Source organism: Poecilia reticulata, linkage group LG10 (assembly GCF_000633615.1).
Source record: "Poecilia reticulata strain Guanapo linkage group LG10, Guppy_female_1.0+MT, whole genome shotgun sequence".
Classification (NCBI taxonomy): Eukaryota; Metazoa; Chordata; class Actinopteri; order Cyprinodontiformes; family Poeciliidae; genus Poecilia; species Poecilia reticulata.
In genome coordinates, this window is record NC_024340.1 from 13,127,094 (window position 1) to 13,146,078 (window position 18,985).

An 18,985-nucleotide genomic window follows, 5' to 3' on the forward strand; every position below is an offset into this window, starting at 1 on the left:
ACACTGAACATTTTAGAAAGATGGAAACTAATTTCAGATTTATTGAGTGACACAGTGATTGTTGACACTATTATAAATTTATATATTCCATTTTATACTGACATGATCTGACATAGAGGCCTGCCTCTCTTATCTACTCTTCAAATGGGAAAGACAAAATAAACATGACTTTCAAGTAAGGGATGCATATTGATCTATGGGGTGCAAATAATCGAATAGGACGACGATTGAAAAAAAAACCGGTTTCAAAATAAAGTGTAATGTATTCCAAGATTAACGTCACCAATTGATGGATATTTTATCTAAAAAATGTGAAAGTGATAATTAATTTTACATGCAAGTACTTAATTAATTTAGTTCCGTTTATTTCTATTTTCATCTATGTAATGATTACCACATTTAAACAATTATGAACATATTTTTGTTTACTTATTTAATTAATTTGTTTATTTGATGCATACCTATTGCATACAACAACGATATATGTATTTTTATAACATAAGTATTATTCTATTTCTCTTTTGGCACTCGATTGATCCCAGCCTAAGGTTTATTAAAAATATATTTTATCTTTTTTTTTTTTTGACGCCTAAAAAAATACGACGATGCTTGTAGGTTTTATTTTGAAGAGCCACAGTTCCTTCCATAACTTCCGTATTTCTTCTTCGTGCTTTTTCATGCGGTAGGAGTGTGTTGTGGCTGCTTCATCGAAATAAATAACCATGTCTATTGAAGTGGAATCTGCAGAGTAAGTAGTCTTTGAAACAACAGTTAACTTCTATGTGTTTGATAAAAACTCGCAGAATAATATCTGACTATTAAATATTTATATTTAAGGAGAGGCCTCTCTCATCCTGAGCTGCAGAACACCGACCGACGTTAGCACCCAAAGCTAGCACGCTAACTATTTCAAGCACTTTAAACGTATATCCTGCTCATCAGCTTGCCTAAGTAGAATGTTTTGTTAATTGTAGTGCAGGAATGGGCTTTAAACTGCTCACTTGTTTCATAGTTATACTACCCCACACGCATCCAATTTAAAAAGGCTAAATGAAGCTAAAGTTAGCATCAGTTAGCATTTCGCTCATTCAGCTATAACTGTCAAACTTGGGCAAATTAAGACATTATCACGCAACATGTATTATTTTGCCTAAATATGTAGACATACTGTTTTGTAATTTGATGCACTCCGTAGTTCCTTCATAATTCTGTTAAATATAAATTTGTAAGGACCTGAAACGTCTCCCTTCTGGAGACGTTTTAACGAAGGAGGTTTGTTAATAAAGCCTTATTTTTAGTATTTGGTGATTTTATGAACCCATTAAATGAAGAATACGAGTTGACGGCATAGATTTTATAGATTAGTAATATTGGGCATGCTACCTAAATATCCAAACAAGTTGCATGTCAAAAAGTGGCTTAACTAAAAAAAGAAATGTTGACAAAACAAAATCATGTAAAATATTATATTTTTAACATGAAAAACAGCGACAGCACAGATTGTGGTTAACTATTACATTCAGTATTTATATTAGCTGTATCACCAGTATAATTTCTGTCTTCCCAGCGTGGTGCGTCTGATTATGCAGTACTTGAAGGAAAATAATCTGCACCGAACCTTGGCCACGTTGCAGGAGGAGACAACAGTGTCTCTAAACACAGTGGACAGCATAGAAAGCTTTGTGGCGGACATCAACAGTGGTCACTGGGATACCGTCCTGCAAGCCATCCAGTCCCTCAAGCTACCAGATAAAACCTTGATAGATCTTTATGAACAGGTGAGTCTTGGATCTGTTATTTTTGCTACATTAAATCCTACTACCCATCAACATTTTCAGAACTATATTGTTTTTAAATAGTTATTCTAGCTCATTTTGACCTATTGCAGACTAGCTTCAAGTTATAATTCATTTATTATATTAGATGTGTTTATAAAATTAGCTTATTATTAACCTGAGTATCCTTTTCCTGACCAGGTTGTCCTGGAGCTTATTGAGCTGAGAGAGCTCGGTGCTGCTCGTTCTCTCCTCAGACAGACCGATCCCATGATCATGCTCAAACAGACGCAGCCAGAGAGATACATCCACCTGGAGAACCTGCTGGCTCGCTCCTACTTCGATCCCAGAGAGGTGAGTGCAACATGTGCAGCAGATGCAGCACTGTTTTATCCTTACGGTAGTAGTTTAGTGGCCTAGTTAAATCCTATTTACTGATCTGGGGGAGATTTTAGTTTTCCTACTCGAGTCAGGTCTCTGCTTCTGGATTGGAGTTCAGTAAAATCATTGAACATTATGTTGGATGCATTTTCTGCTGATATTGATTGTGATATATATTAATTATTTATTGCCCAGCTCTAGTTTGTCACATGTGTTTTTTAAGCTTTTATATGTGCACTTTAAAAATTGACTGAAGAACTAATGCACAATGTGGAATTTTGCAGCGTTTTCCCTTTATAACTTACCTGGATGCGTTTCTGTACAGGCTTACCCAGATGGCAGCAGTAAAGAGAAGCGGCGCGCAGCCATCGCTCAGGCCCTGGCAGGAGAGGTCAGCGTGGTGCCGCCCTCCCGTCTCATGGCTCTACTGGGACAGGTTAGTAACCTTAAAACCTTTAAACCTGCATTATATACACAAGTTGCTGACATTTCACAACTCTTAAATTTCCTTCTTCAGTCTCTGAAGTGGCAGCAGCATCAAGGTCTCCTGCCGCCTGGTATGACCATCGACTTGTTCAGAGGTAAAGCAGCTGTGAAAGACGTGGAGGAGGAGCGCTTCCCCACTCAGCTGAGCAGGCACATAAAGGTACCCACACTGTCAGAAATATGACCTGCAGAGGGGGTTATATTGGCCCCTCTTTAATCCAAGCTGCTCATTTAGCCGAGCTGGGTGTAAGTCGTTTTGTCTCTCTGCAGTTTGGACAGAAATCTCACGTGGAGTGTTCTAGATTCTCCCCTGATGGTCAGTACCTGGTCACTGGGTCTGTGGACGGATTCATTGAAGTGTGGAACTTCACCACTGGAAAAATCAGGAAGGTATAATAATCTTCAGAATTAGGATTTGAATAAACAAAATGTATACACTTAAAAACACAAAATCTTACTGTTTTTGGTCTCACTTCTAGTGCAAGTACTAGTTATGAGTGAAATAATCTGCCAGTGAAACGAATACTTACATAAAACAAGCTCCTATATCTTGCTGAAAAGTTACTTGTAACATCATTACAAGTCTTAGAAACTAGACAGAAAATACTTGATAAGATTTTGTGCTTTTGCAGTGAATTTGTGTATTTATTTGCCAAGACTTAATTTGCCTGTTTTCCAGGATCTGAAATATCAGGCTCAAGATAACTTCATGATGATGGATGATGCTGTGCTGTGTATGTGCTTCAGTCGAGACACTGAGATGTTAGCAACTGGAGCCCAGGATGGAAAAATCAAGGTCACTTTTTGTTTCTGTTGTATTTTGATGTTTTTAAAACACAGATTAACTCTTACTGTTTTCACTCTACATTCTTATTTCATTCCCTATTGTTGTAAAATACATTTATTTTGTAAAAAAAAAGCATAAAAACAGAATGATGGAGCAGTATTTGTTCTCTCTGCCTTGAATCATCTTTAAATACTTTGCATACTTGCATGTAGGTGTGGAAGATTCAGAGTGGTCAGTGTCTGAGGAGATTCGAGCGCGCCCACAGCAAAGGAGTAACTTGTGTGAGTTTCTGTAAAGACACCAGCCAGCTGCTCAGCGCCTCCTTCGATCAGACCATCAGGTAAACTCATCTAAATTAACTTCTCTCTTTCACGCTGAACACTTTTGTAAGTGCAGCTTTTTAAAGCTTAAGTAGCTTTGTAGTCTTTGCTGAACACGCATGCTCAATTCTTCTTTTTTTGTTTTTTTGTTTTGTTTTGCACAAGAATCCATGGACTGAAATCAGGTAAATCACTGAAGGAGTTCCGTGGTCACGCCTCGTTTGTCAACGAAGCTACATTTACCCCAGACGGCCATCACATCATCAGTGCTTCCTCAGATGGAACAGTCAAAGTAAGATATTGAAAAGAGTTTAGATTTTACTAACTATAGAAAAGAAAAGAGAGTGATTTAAATTGTTTTTCCAGGTCTGTATAATTATGGGGAGAATTTATGTACATCCAGATTTTCAGATCAGTTTTCTGCTCCATTAAATCACCTTTTTATCATGTTTTTTTTTATTCAAAAGATGCTCATCCAAATATGTGTGTTCAACTATTCAGCTATACATTTGTTAGACACTCTAGCAAACCATTCATTACTTTACTCCTCCTTTTAGTTTTCCATCCACCTATTATTTTGTCTCCCTATCCATGTGTCTATCCCTCCATTAATTTGTCTATTTAGTCACCACAATTAATTTATTAATCCTTACCTACAGTCCATTTTTTTCCTTCAACAAATGGTACATGAAAGAGAACTTGAGTCTGAAAAAGTATGGCAGACTTTCTCTTTAACTTATTGGGATCCTAACATGAATCATCCAGTCCGGTTGCAGCCTATCGACTTCTTTCCTTGTGTTTTCTTTTCAGGTGTGGAATGTGAAAACCACAGAGTGCAGCAGCACTTTTAAGCCTCTTGGTACGTCAGCTGGCACAGACATCACCGTCAACAATGTCCTCCTGCTGCCCAAGAACCCTGAGCATTTCGTAGTGTGTAACCGCTCCAATACAGTGGTCATCATGAACATGCAGGGACAGGTAAGTTTAAGTTTTAAGTAGATATTTTTAAGCTTTTATATGTTATTTTCATGTGAGCATCTTTGCTTTTCTTGTCTGAACACAGATTGTGAGGAGTTTCAGCTCCGGTAAAAGGGAAGGCGGTGACTTTGTGTGCTGCACGCTGTCGCCCCGCGGCGAATGGATCTACTGCGTAGGTGAAGACTTTGTGCTCTACTGCTTCAGCACCGTCACAGGCAAACTGGAGAGAACACTGACGGTACGATGCTGCACGCAAACACAGATCAAAGAGTCCAAAAATATCACAGCACACCCCCTGCACCACTTGTGGTGCAGCATCTGTCAGGCAAATCTCCACATAGGTACTGATGGTGAGAACGTAAACCTGCAGGATGCAAACACAAACTGATTAATAATCAAGGTTGTATCTTGATCAATGATTTTCTAAATTAAGCTTATTGTTCTTTGATTGCCTTTAAACAAATTCCCCCACTTGCTTTGCTGTTCTACTTTTATTTTTTAAAGTAGCTTTAATAATATAGTTAAATGTGTGCAGAAACCCTGACATCCATGCTCTGTTTTTAAAATCTATATTTTACTGAAGCTGCTATAATGCTTTGATCAGAACATTAAATGTGCAGGTATTTGCTGTAGCTTTTTTTTTTTTTATATCTACCACGTTGATACTTTATTTTGTTCTGCAACACTGACTGAAAAGCAACAGTTTTTCTCTCAAACAACTTTCTGGGTTTATATATGAATGAAGTTGTCTTGGCTCAGCTGCTACTGAACCTCTCACAGTAACAAATTTTGCTGGATGATAAATTGTCTCAGTAATTATAGCGATAAACAATAATGTTGTTTTACATCTATTTTCAAGTAATATGTTGACAATGGCTTAATAATGCAAGTTCACCCACTCAAAGACCAGTAAACTTTTTAATTTAGTGATGAACCTTTAACACTAGAACTGCAAAATAAGAACGATTTTCTAGGAAGGAGAGTGCACACTCGGATCTGAAAAGAAACCAACCATAATCTGTGTTTTCATTTCAACTACTAAGTTGAAATGAAAACTGAGTTTTACCTTTAGCACAACAGTGAAGTTCTACTCCAGGTGGCTGATTCTGCTGCTTTCTTCTTCAGGTTCACGAGAAAGATGTGATTGGCATCGCCCATCACCCCCACCAGAACCTGATCGCCACTTACAGCGAGGATGGCCTGCTGAAACTCTGGAGACCCTGAAGCATCCTCAGGAGAGGAGCCTGGACTCTCTCTCTTTTTTTTTCATCCTTTTTGTTTGTTTTTTGTTGTTTTTTCACTCTGAATCCTTCCCAGGATCAAATGGACTTTGATGTACAGGAGAACCATCAGTCTTTTACACTCAGAATAAATAGAAAGGTAGTTCATTTAAGAAAAAGTGTACAGTTTTTTTGTTTTTTTTTATTTTTTTTATCATTAAAATCTAGCAGCTTATGGCATTTTAATGCAGCCTGTGGGACTAAAGTACTTTATTAGAAAGAGAAATGTTTTGTAACAGCTGGACAGGAACTCCTCATTTTAAAATAAAATAAGCTTTTGATCCCTTAAATTTTTCCATTTGTTCAAAACAGAACTCCAAAGATGACAGTAAGAAGACTTGCTCAGTGCAGAGAAATGTGAATGTTTTCATCTAAATTTAGAAAATTTCTGGCAAATCACTTGAAAACTGGAAGATCTACTGAAAGTATAAATGTCATGTAATATTTTTCTGTCTGTGCCATTAAAGCCCTCTGAGCTGAACAGTGCAATTATTTTTGGTGTATAATCAAACAGACCTGAAAGAGTTGTAAGGTATTTAACAAACAAATTGTGTTTTTGTTTTTTATTATTTTAAGCTTTAAGTTGTTGAGACATGTCTCAACTTTCTTAGCCAGTGTTTGTGGGAGGAAAAAAAGGACCCTACATTCAGCCATTTTTCATGAAGCAGAGGCCTGGTGGAATTTAAACCCTAAACAAACGGGTCCACTGATTCTTAAAGCAGCTGCTCTGCAGAGAAAACTCAGGCTTTTCAGCAAAAGCTTCAAAATAAAAGCCTGTGTTGCATGATGATCTGTTTTTCTTCCAAATTTAATCTTTTAAAGTCAGCTTGATCATAACTAAAATCTAAACATTAATGATTTGGGTTTATGAATTTCTGCTATCTTTTTTGGTAAACAAGTGATGCTTGTTTCCATGATTGTTCACAGCGCAGGTAGTTTCCAGTAAACTTCATAACATCCTAATGGTGCACTAAAGACATCATGGCCAAATGTTAGCAAGTAGGTAAAACTTCAACAGAATCCTCACCTCCAGGAAGCAATCTTTTCTTATTGGGAGCTGATAATATTACCATTAACAAAACTTATTTAATATTCCAAGTATGTGACGTCTTCTGCCCACTGAAGTTTGAGCCATTTTTTTTTTCTCGCCCTTTATTCATACATTCAACACTTACTCAGACGCATCCCATTCACTAAAGGGAATTTGGTTGCATAACTTATTTTATCACATTAGTTGGATGCTGGCAACATGGTGGCTAATGTTTAAACACCCAAGATGAAAGAGGGTAACCACGGCAACCAGTGACAGTTTTAAAGGCCAGTATTTCCGCAGTCAAGTTGCGCGCGCATCCGTTAAGTTGACAAACACAAAAGACAGCGCAGAGCATGATGCTAGTTTTTAGCCAGTCTAGACTTTGCTTTCTGATAACGCGTGTTTTCTCACTACAAAAAGAAATATATATTTTTATTTTTTACTATGGTAGAAAATAAAAAAGTTGGTCCCATTGCTTTGTTTGCCTTGAAAACAATTTTATTACAACTAATATCTTTTGCACACAACTTTAGCTTGTGTGTAAAAGGAAACAGTTCCCACTGGTTGCAGCTTGACAGAGAGGCAGAGCTCCAGGTCAGGGAGGTTGAATGAGTCTTCAGTGTGTGAGGGCTTTCCATTGGAAAGGCTTACTATGGCTGCATTTCTTCCCATCTCTCTGCTGATATTTTCAGCTTGTGGATTCTTCGTCTTTGTTTGTGGCCAGTTGACAGATTTCACATTACCGGTCAAACCTACTGTGGTTTCAGGTGTAGATGTTGCCACAGAGAGTCTTTTTTCTGCAGGGACTTCCAATGCATCAGAGGTTCCCACCACAGAATTCACAACCAGCTACAGAAAGTCAACAGCTGAAACCACTACAGAGCGCCCGACTGGGAAGGAAGGTCAGAAACCAGTGAGGAAAGTCCTGAAAATGGAAAAAGAAGATGATGAAGGTCCTCTGAAATTAGGTGAGGTCTTATCAGAAAACTTTTTTTATTGCATTTGAATCAGTCTTCAAATTTAAAGTGACTGCTAATGTCCACGTGTTTTTTATTTCTTTGCAAAATGTCTATATTAAATATGCACGCATTGTACCACTGTTTCTAATAAATGTTATTGCTCTGAATATGAAGAAAATGCATGAGAGTAACTAAAGTTTAGCATGCTTTTAATCTGATCAACCTTGATTTGTACTTAAAGCTTTAGTAGCTGCAAAGGATCTTTTTCTTTGCATTTCTGTAATCAGTGTCCGAGTGTTGAGGGTAGGTCACGTTTTACGCTGATGAAACCCAGATGGTCTTTCTAATGACTGAGTTTAAGTAAACAGGGAAAATTTGCTCTTTTTCTCCCAGTCATTGGGGTCTGAGATCTAAATCAAAGAAAACTAGTGTCTGCTGAACAGTTTATTTTTTGATTTGGTCAAATGTTTCCCAAAACCCACTGATGATCCATTTTCAGACTGAGCACAGCATATTTTAATACAAACTGTAAGTATTTCAAATACTTTATGCTACCTTGAACTCTAACAATGTTTACAAGGCTTTTGTAGGAGAAATTGGCCCACAGCATCACAGATCATCAGCCATGCTTAATGGTGGGCAGCTGCTTCTCCATATGTTTATCCTTTATTTACACAGGACCTTTCAAAAATCTTTGTTAGTCTCATTCCATGTGTATCCTTTCTAGGGTGTATGGTCTTGTATAAAGTCTTGTTAAAAGGTGTTTTGCTTTTTTTATAGCAAAAAGATCCACAAGAAGCCTTACGGTAGCAAAGAAGCTCAAAAATGTCCTGAAGAAACCAAAAGTCATTCCTAAGAAGCCAAAGGTCACTAAAACACCAAAACCAGAGATCAAAAAGGTCAAACATCACCAGTCAGCCGCCACAAAAACTGCCTCACGTATGTATTCAGAAAGGCTCTGAAATATACAGTATGACAATCAGACAAGGACCAAATTTTAATGCCGATTTGCTGCTTTTCTGAAATGGGTTTTGCTTTGTTGTCAATTGATCAAGTCATGGATAGTTTATGTAATAAAACAACGTATCTTCTAAACATCAAACTGACCTGGTCTCAAAATTATCAGCAAATCCACAGAAAAAAACAGCAAATGGGCTTTTTGTTGAAGAAATTCTGAAATGACTAATTTCTTTAAGGGCAAATATCATCATTTTCTTTTATTTCCAGCTATGTTCAGGCTTATCTCTTTGTGTATTTATATTCTGCTTCATTCAATTCATCATTCAGATGAGGAGCATGAAAGGAAAAATGGCAGCTGAGTACACTGCAGAAAATTGCTGAAGACCTGAGTCATGCATAAAAGAACAACCCCCCAAAACCAAAGTAAAAAATGTAAACAGAGTAGAAGTACACAAAGAAAACTTCCAGTAATTTTTTGTTTCAGTTTGTAGAGTGAAGATTTGAATGAGAAAGAAGACAAAGAAAGTCAGGAGAACTGTTGTTTGAGTGCAAAGGTTGGAGATCTAACTAACTGGCACCCTATACAGGGAGTGTGGTGAGTCCAGTCTGTTTGTAATTCATTACAGTAGCAAAGGACTCCCTTCAGAAAAAAACTGTCATTATGGACGTTATAATTTCTGCCGACACTTCAATTTTTCCAAATCAGAATTCTTTGTATTAGAAACATGGAGTTATTGTGCATAATGGATCTTTCTCCACAGAATTAGTCTGTGCTTTACTAATGAGGGTTAAAATACTAATGAGGGTTAAAATACTAATGAGGGTTAAAATGCAGATCTGGAATGTGGAAAAATGTCTCATCTGGAGGCGTCTGCAGTGAAACGTTTTCGCCTCCATTTGGCTCAGACACAGTGGGAAAAATAATGCTGCTACAATAGTTCAAGTAAAGAATTAATGAAAAAAATCAACAATGTGATTTGATTTATTTGATTGTTTCTGTAGATTAATTTGATGTGTTTCTCTTGTGAAATTTTTTGAGATGACGTTTGAATCGGTGGTATCTAAAAAAAATGTAACTGAATTGAATGGATTAGACACTTTTGACAGTCGTCATGGTGATCTGACTGTCGACTCTGCTTGAGTTACTCCATCATTTTTCCACGTCGCCAATAAGCGGCCAGGCTTCCACTTGGCATATCTCCAATAAAAATATAAATTTTTAGTCATTAAAACAATCAGTCTTGTCACTGCAGAGAAAGATTTCCAGACTTTAGCCGCTAAGTTTTAACAGACGTGACAGAAAAGGGCCTTTTTTATCAGAAAAGTAAATTTAACATCATCTGCTTTAATGCTCTAAACGACTCTGAAATATGATGATATTTGTCTTTTACACAATAATAGTGACTTTCACTCTCACCCCAGAGCTGATGAGAGACATACTGTATATTGTAAGCTGATTACATAATTGTTTAAACTAAACCTGCTGTGTTTAGTTTAACCAGTATTATCTTAGCAGAAACATCAACTTAAAAGCTGATTATCAGAATAAAAACTTGGCACAAAGTAGATAAATCAGCTGAACGATGTTTCTCTCTTTCATGTGTCAGATTTTTGCTTTTTTTTCTATTTCTAAAGTTGGCATCACCTTTTAGATGCACATGTTCTGGTTTCCCTTTCTTATAGGACCTTTGTATTTTGTGTTGATAAATGAAAGAAAGACCTTAAAGTGAAACTACGGTGTGAGAAAGACTAAATCTGTTTCAGTTGTTTAGGAAGCTGAAAATTAATTGTGCTTTTTGTTTCACTATAAAAAAAATCCATCCATCCATCCATCCATTTTCTTCCGCTTATCCGGGGTCGGGTCGCGGGGGCAGCAGGGGCATAAAAAAAATATTAGAGGAAAAGTGGAATACGTTTTCTGCCCTTCAGGTATTCAAAAGATTTTACTATAAACTATTGCTTATTTATTTTGGATTTTTCTACATTTATCAAGTTAATCAGCTGCTTAAGCTGAGGATTTTTGTGTTTTCTGCCAAGTTTCTCCAGCTCAGCCTCAGTGGTTTCAGGAGATATTTGCGGTTTGGCTGGACTCCAGAGGTCAGCAACACCAAACAGCCATTTTTAGTCACAAGCAGCTGGAGAGATCCCTCAGGACCACAGGGCAAAATGGAAGCAGGGTTTTAGCAGTCACTTCCACAGTTTCAACTCTTTAGTCTGACACTTCTTAGCAGCTAAGGGATCTCTCTGGCAGGAAGAGGCAATTCCAGCTGAGTCGAACACTGCAGACAATGAAAAGTCTGTCTAAGTCTGAGGCGTCAGTGGAACTGCAAAAGATGCTGGGATGGCATAAAAATCAGATCTGAGATTATTCTGCTTTCTTTCTTTTTTTCCTCCCTAATAATGTGGAGTTTATTAAAAGAGCTCAACAGATATATTTCCCAAAACATTTATTTAGAGAGATTCTAGTTGTCATGACGCATTTATTCTTGAGTCTGTCTGACACAGGAGATTTGGGAGATTTTTGGGATGAATATGAAAATTAGCTGCTCACCTGAACACTTTCTGTTTGTGAATTCAAAGATGGCCGCATGTCAATGAAGCTCTGCTGAGCTTTATTTGTTCTTTCATACTATGCAACATAAAACTGTGAATATAAAGAAGCACGTTCTGTACTTTTTGCTGTACTATTACTAATTAATCATCTAAGCAAATTTCTTTCCATCCTTCTTGCATATTGCGGCTTTCCAGAGCGAATCCCTTGACGCTCTGCAATTTGCTGTTTGTTGTTCTATAGCTATGTGTCAGTGTTTGGATCATATAATTTATATAAAGTATATAAGTTTTAATTCAGGTTTTACCTTAGGGTTTTCAGTGTGTTCTGAATGGTGATGGATATCAGGCAGCACTGCAACATTGGTCAGTTTTGTTTTATTTCAAGTGTACTAAGATCTTTGCAATAGAAACAAATACTTGGTAACATTTTATGTTTCTGCAGTGTAGTCATACCTTACACAACTTTTAATTTTAATAAAGCCTTTCCACATATCCAAACACTGCCTGTACAAAATTAGAAGCTAAGAAAACAAATTTCATTTTTAAATGATGCATAAAGATCTGTTGACTGTCAGAATGTCCTCCTCTGGGTCTGGAGTCACTGAGGGTGAAAGACGCTCAGCTGAGGGCTTCATCCTACAAGCGGCGAGGCCTGGGACCTCACCGCGGCCGACTAAACATCCAGGTACACGTCACATCTTCTGCCTGCAGATTCAACCCTGCAGGCAAGAACATTTTACTGCTGTTCTTCTGCTGCAGTCTGGAATAGACGATGGGGATATCTATGACGGGGCCTGGTGCGCTCGGTACAAAGACAAGAACCAGTGGCTGGAAGTTGACGCCCAGAAGCTGACCCGGTTTACCGGGGCCATCCTGCAGGGGCGCAACTCCATCTGGAGGTCAGTGCTGGTGGGAACAACAAGCTTGTTTAAAACCAAAACACTCATCGGACTTAAACACACACCTGCAGCTTTTATTAAAAATGTCATATTGAAAGAAACTGGTTTGGAAAAACCTTACCTTTGTCTGATTTTGCTTTTTTGAAACTATGCTATTTATATGAAATATTTAAAATAACACAATTTCTACATAACTTTATCATTTGGTCCATCTGATTTTATAATTTTGAAGTATTAAATGATTAATGTTTTGATCAATTACTCAGTACTTGAGCTGACTTTTGCCAAATACTTTATTTATCTTACTTGAGTAATTTCTAACACAACTACTTTTTACTTTTACTTTGCATAAAATTATGTTTTAGTAGTGCTATTCTTACTTCAATACAACTTTTGAATACTCCATCCACTTGTGGCAATAAGGGATTTTTTATATTTTCATAACCCTGGATGGAACCTCCAAATATGAAAATATTAATGTTTTAACTTCAGCCTCTTTGCAAAGTTTCTGCATCTGTCACACATTTTCTTTTGTTTTTTTCTCTTCTTTTCTTTACATATTTGTTTCACTTGCATGCAGTTGGGACATGGTCCAAACGTACAAGGTTCAGTTCAGTAACGACACGCTGCTCTGGAAGCCCTGCATGAACGGGAGCAAAGAGGCTGTGAGTGAGCATCTGATTTCATGAAAACAGTTTTTCCACCTTCTACATGCACCTTTAGTATCAGCACACCTCCTTCTGCTGCAGATATTTGAAGGAAACCAAGACACAGAAACTCCAGTCCTCTCCCTGTTCGACCGTCCCGCAGTGGCACGCTACATTCGGATCAACCCTCAGACGTGGTATCAGAACGGGACAGAGGGAGACATATGCCTCAGGGCAGAAGTGCTGGGGTGCACACTTCCTGGTACGAGAAAAGAAGCAGCAGGAAGCATTTTATTTTCTATGTGTCTGGTTGTAAAGCAGCATGCTAAAGTATTCAAAAGTACTAACTCTTTAATAATGTCTGTGTCAAACTTCAGTGCATTTCAAAATGATTTACGATTTTTATAAAAACTATTGCTCAGTATGTTGATCCATCAGAATATTGTCTATTTTGATGGACAAAATAATCAATTATTACATTAGGTAATAATTGATTGGTAAATGAATAAGTTGACGATTATTTCAATAATTGATTAATTGTAGGTGACTCCATATAAAACCTCTAACACAGTTAGGTTATTTCATTTAGATTTCACAAAATCTAAAACGGTTGAAAAACATTAACTGTCTTCTTTCCTTTTCCACAGATCCCAGTAATGTCTATGCATGGCAGACAGAACCAACAGAGTCCAGAGACAAACTGGACTTCAAGCACCACAACTATAAAGAGATGAGAAAGGTAGATGGGACACAAAACTCTGTCCAGAAATGATTTTTACAGTAAAAACATTATTCAGTCCACTCCACTTTGCTGTCTGCCAATGTTCTTTCTTATTGTTTAGTACTATAGAAAACTTGTGTATGTTTGGAAAAGTAGGGCCAAATGTTCAGCCTTTAACATTTTCACTTTAGTGTCTGCTTGAAGACCCTTTTCCTGAATCTGAAACTGGGAGTAAATTGGATCCACATCTCCTTAATTATGACAAAACTCATGCAATCTACACAAAAAAAAATGACATGAGGAAAGTTGGGTCCATTCATGCTTTTGTAATTAAATTTTCTCTCTCTCAAACAGTATGTGGTTAAATGTACAATTATTTTCTTTTCCAGTTGATGAAGTCTGTGCATGACGAATGCCCCAACATCACCCGTATTTACAGCATAGGGAAAAGCTACAAGGATCTGAAGCTTTACGTCATGGAGATCTCAGACAATCCTGGAAAACATGAACTGGGTGAGATTGTGGGTTGCAAACATTTTTCCAAAATATAGTCCAGATTCTCTAGAATCAGTCAAACCTGGTTGGAGATTTTGTCGACTAAAGTCCAACTGGTTTAATTTAAAATGCAGTTATCTTTTCTCAGCAGGGTGTCCACAGATTCTTAAAACGTCTTAAATTAATTTAAAAAAAAGTAAATTGGTCTTAAATTTGGCCTTGGCAGGACTATTTAATTTTGTAAATTCTTTGTTTTTTTTCGAGATTTTTCTGTCTCGCTGCTAGCATACCGTTGCTAGCTAGCTGGCTAGCTGTTTTGCTTCATGGCTAAGTACAAATTTACTGCCTGGACAAATATTTGCTATATACTGATGTATCAAGTCAAGCACAACCTAAAGCTGCTCCGCCTGGAGTTCCTCTATGTTGGCTCTGAGATGTACAAATGTTTTCTTTGGCCCATTTAGGTTGGGGGAGATTTTCCCACCAAAAGGAAGAAAAAAAACACGTCAGAGAAGCAATCAATGTGGAGCTGAGGGAGGCTGATTAAATACTCAGACAGAAAATAAGGGAAAAAAATCACCACACATTTCAGCTTCTTAAGGGAAAAGCAAAGAGTATTGTTCTGCGTTTTGCATGTGTGTTTTGATGCTCGTTGCAGGAGAACCAGAGTTTCGGTACGTTGCAGGGATGCATGGGAACGAGGTGCTGGGTCGGGAGCTTCTGCTCAACCTGATGCAGTACATGTGCCAAGAGTACAAACGAGGAAACCAGCGGATCGTCCATCTGGTCAAAGAGACTCGCATCCACCTTTTGCCCTCCATGAACCCAGACGGATACGAGATGGCCTTTAAGAAGGTGCCAGAAAACCTGATTTAATGTTCCCATTCTGAGCTTAAAAAGAGCTTCAAACAGAACCAAATCCTTTTCCTTTCGTCCTCAGGGCTCCGAGCTGGCCGGCTGGGCTCTGGGACGGTACAGCTACGAAGGCATCGACATGAACCACAACTTTGCTGATCTCAACTCAGTGATGTGGACCGCCATCGAGCTGGAGACAGACCAGTCCAAACTCATCAACCACTATTTCCCCATCCCTGAACAATACACCTCTGAGGAGGCTTTTGTAAGAAATGCAGACATCTATTTTTTGTTTCAAAATCAACAAAACTTCATCCAGTTTGCCTGAACAAACTCGCCAAAACTTGCACATCAACTTCAATTTTACGTGAAAATTAGCTGCGTAAGATTAATCCAATGCTCTTGGGTTAAATGTAAAACTTTGGAACTTTCTTCAGAACTTGTTGAGGTAAAGCATTTCTATAAATCTGCTGTGTTTTAGCATTGACCCGTCAAACTCCTTTCATACCATTTGACAAAAGTTTTTCTTCACATCCTTTAGATTGTAGATTTAAAAAAACAAAAGTACAAGAGGATATTTCTGACAAAAAACTCACAAATTTCTAGAGTAATTTCTAGAAAAAACAAGGACATTTTTATATTAATCTCAGAAAATTTGCTAGAAAAAATTAAATTCTCCAATTTTTATTTCTGAGGTTAATCTCAAAATTTTTGAGTTTTCTTTGTAGCAAAATTTTTACTTTTCAAATTCAGAAATGTCCACGTTTTAGAAAATTTCTGATAAATTTTGGCTGTAATTTACTTCTTTTTTGCTTTTTCAATCAACAATGTCCTTGGTACACCATTGAAGAAAGGCATTTGAACTCAGGAATGTCTTGCTGCAATGCAGCAGTACTAGCAGTTGCATGAATGACATATATATATTTTTAATAGGTTGCACCTGAAACTCGAGCTGTCATCAGCTGGATGCAGAACATCCCGTTTGCTCTGGGTGCAAACCTCCATGGAGGAGAGCTGGTCGTCACCTACCCGTACGACATGACCCGGGACTGGGCGCCGCGCGAACACACACCCACCCCTGATGAGAGCTTCTTCCGCTGGCTGGCTGCAGCGTACGCCAGCACTAATCAGGTCTCTCACTTTTCCCTGCTCGAACTTCCTCCTCAGGGAAGTGACTGAGGAAAGTTTGTTGTCTGATCCAACCAGGTGATGTCCAACCCAGACCGAAGGCCGTGCCACAACAAGGACTTCCTCAGATACAACAACATCATCAATGGGGCCGACTGGCACAACGTACCTGGAAGTAAGAGCCCATGTTTCGTTGGATATACAATTTAATATAATGCAACAATAATTTTGACAATAATTCTAAGTCCCTGTCAACATATCTCTTTACAGCCAACACTGAATGAGTGCATTACTTGTTCTGACACTTGCACATGATGTTTTCTGTTCTTGCAGGCATGAATGATTTCAGCTACCTGCACACCAACTGCTTCGAGGTGACAGTGGAGTTGTCCTGCGATAAGTTTCCTCACGCCAGCGAACTTCCCATCGAGTGGGAGAACAACAGAGAGTCTCTGCTGGTTTACATGGAGCAGGTCAGAAAGCATCACTTTCAGGGGGCATTTTTTTAATTATCATTTTTGCCTCCATACCTGGGTCCTCTTAACATATTTACTCACATGTCACTAACAAACATATGACTGAGCTGTAGTTGTGGTGTCCCATAATCAAATGTCTCTCTACATCTTGCTTAATCAACTACTAAGTTGATTAGGCAACTTAGTAGGGAACGAGGTGCCCTACTCCTCGTTCCCTACTAATCAACAGACTAACAGTTAATTAGTCTGTTAAGTTGATTAAGATAATTTCTCAAAAAAAAAAAAACAGCAGTCATTTGAAGAAGAGAAGCAGCTTCCAAAGGCTGTTAATAAAGAGACTTTTGGGACTAAAATCTGTTTTTACAGACTAAACCTTAAGGTCTCAGGAAAACAGAAGCTATTTCTTATTAAAGGGAAGAAAAACTGTCTGAAGTTATATATAATCCATCTGATGAGTCATAATTTCCTCATGAGTCTGCTCAGTAAAACCAGGTCATGCTGATGGGACACATAACAATCGGTTCTAACTAATGTGTATCTGGTGCAACAAATACAAACTCAGAATAAAAAGTTAATGAAATGGATTTAATAGTTGTGATGGACACATAAAAAAGGCACTAATATAACTCTTTTTTAAAGAATAGTGATAAGAATCCACTTTTCTTCACAAAAATCAAGATTTTCTTCTTTCAAGTCAAACTGAAGGCAGCAAGTTTTGACTTGACCTAGAATGATCTGACCTGGTTTGCTTTTTGGGATTTGTATTTTGATTTTACATTATAAAATATAATCTGTAACAGTTTAATGCTTTAGGACTTCAGCCTGCATACATTTCTCATTTGAATGTTCAGATCCATCGTGGGATTAAGGGTGTGATCCGGGACAAAGACACCGGGGTGGGAATAGCAGACGCCATCATCAAAGTCGAGGACATCGATCATCACATCAGATCAGGTGCAATTTATTTTTTATACGCAGCGCCCTCTAGAGTTAGAACAGCTGGTAGTCCTGCTGTCATTAATGACGTTAACATGACTGGAGCATTAGAGAGACAGGAACCTTTGACCTTTCATCTTGATACGATCTCTCTACTTCAGACCCAGATCACTGGGTTCTAACTTTTGTTCAACAAAATCACATTCTTTTCTTCCATCCATCCATCCATCCATTTTCTTCCGCTTATCCGGGGTCGGGTCGCGGGGGCAGCAGCTTCAGAAGGGAGGCCCAGACTTCCCTCTCCTCAGCCACTTCTTCCAGCTCCTCCGGAGGAATCCCAAGGTGTTCCCAGGCCAGCCGAGAAACATAGTCCCTCCAGCGTGTCCTGGGTCTTCCCCGAGGCCTCCTCCCGGCCTCTTTTCTTATCGTCTTTTTTGTGTTTTGTTGCAACTTCTTTATTTTCAGAATTGCGTTACAATTAGTGTATTTGACCAAAAGCAGAATGTGGGCATTTATGTCCTTTATGTTCATCTTCTACCTTCATTAATTGGATAAATCTGAAGTACTAGCTCTACTGACATTATTTACTTTATAACTAGACATTTTCCCATGTTATGAGATAATCTGTCAGGGCAACAAGTACTTTTTCATCAATATTAAGGAATTGTTGACTTAAAACAAGCTATTCTGCTGAAATGTTACTTGTTAGTTTTGTCTTATTTCAAGTGCTTTCAGATATTTGGACTAGAAACTAGATAAAAATACTTAGTAAAATGTTGTGTTTTTCTAATGAAGTGAGTCAGTCTTAAATAATATTTTTCTCTTGCAGCAGTGTTTTTTTATCATTTGCTTTTATCATGCTGAGCTTTGTGCCTGGTCTTCCCTGCTGCAGTGGCTGATGGCGACTTCTGGCGCCTGCTGAATCCAGGCGAGTACCGCCTGACAGTCAGCGCTGAAGGCTACTTCCCTTCCTCCCGTACATGTTACGTCATGTACGACCACTTCCCCACAATCTGCGACTTCAACCTCACCAAGACACCCAGACGGAAAGCAAAGGACATTCTGGCAAAGGGGGGGAAACTTCCCAAGGACCTGCAGCTCTTGCTGCGGCAGCAACGAATGAGGAAACTCCGCGTCACCACCAAGGCCATCAACCAGCGGCGTGCTGCGGCCAAACGAGCAAAACGGGTCTGAGAGCAAAGCAGGGCTTGGTTCAGACACCAAAACTCACTGGATTTAGCATTAGATTTTATTTTTTAAAATATATTTATCAGGGCAGAGCAGGTGAGCAACAATCTACTTTTTTTAATGATCAG

General features: G+C 38.3%; 2 protein-coding genes across 6 annotated transcripts; both read left to right on the plus strand.

Annotated features, from left to right (window-relative positions):
* Positions 1–640: 640 nt before the first annotated feature.
* On the plus strand, positions 641–6,488 carry smu1a (SMU1 DNA replication regulator and spliceosomal factor a). Of its 2 annotated transcripts, XM_008420868.2 has the most exons (12): positions 642–748; positions 1,568–1,778; positions 1,977–2,129; positions 2,482–2,592; positions 2,674–2,802; positions 2,913–3,032; positions 3,322–3,438; positions 3,642–3,769; positions 3,915–4,041; positions 4,560–4,727; positions 4,813–4,965; positions 5,853–6,488. In XM_008420868.2, the coding sequence occupies exons 1-12, from the start codon at positions 723–725 to the stop codon at positions 5,949–5,951; spliced, it is 1,542 nt and encodes a 513-aa protein (XP_008419090.1). In that variant the 5' UTR covers positions 642–722; the 3' UTR covers positions 5,952–6,488. The 2 variants fall into 2 exon arrangements, with proteins under 2 accessions (XP_008419089.1, XP_008419090.1); XM_008420867.2 differs by having other exon boundaries at positions 641–748; positions 2,482–2,802.
* A 991-nt stretch (positions 6,489–7,479) lies between these two features.
* LOC103471686 (probable carboxypeptidase X1) lies at positions 7,480–18,977 on the plus strand. 4 transcript variants are annotated; one of them, XM_017307266.1, is made up of 16 exons: positions 7,480–7,634; positions 7,808–8,008; positions 8,780–8,938; positions 12,088–12,197; positions 12,272–12,411; positions 12,992–13,076; positions 13,161–13,320; positions 13,706–13,797; positions 14,169–14,292; positions 14,933–15,129; positions 15,215–15,394; positions 16,063–16,260; positions 16,336–16,432; positions 16,591–16,730; positions 17,585–17,687; positions 18,562–18,977. In XM_017307266.1, exons 2-16 carry the CDS (start codon positions 7,972–7,974, stop codon positions 18,861–18,863), a joined length of 2,124 nt encoding a protein of 707 aa, XP_017162755.1. In that variant the 5' UTR covers positions 7,480–7,634; positions 7,808–7,971; the 3' UTR covers positions 18,864–18,977. The 4 variants fall into 4 exon arrangements, with proteins under 4 accessions (XP_017162755.1, XP_017162756.1, XP_008419085.1 ...); XM_017307267.1 differs by having other exon boundaries at positions 7,844–8,008; XM_008420863.2 differs by lacking the exon at positions 7,480–7,634 and having other exon boundaries at positions 7,645–8,008.
* The last annotated feature ends 8 nt before the right edge of the window (positions 18,978–18,985 follow it).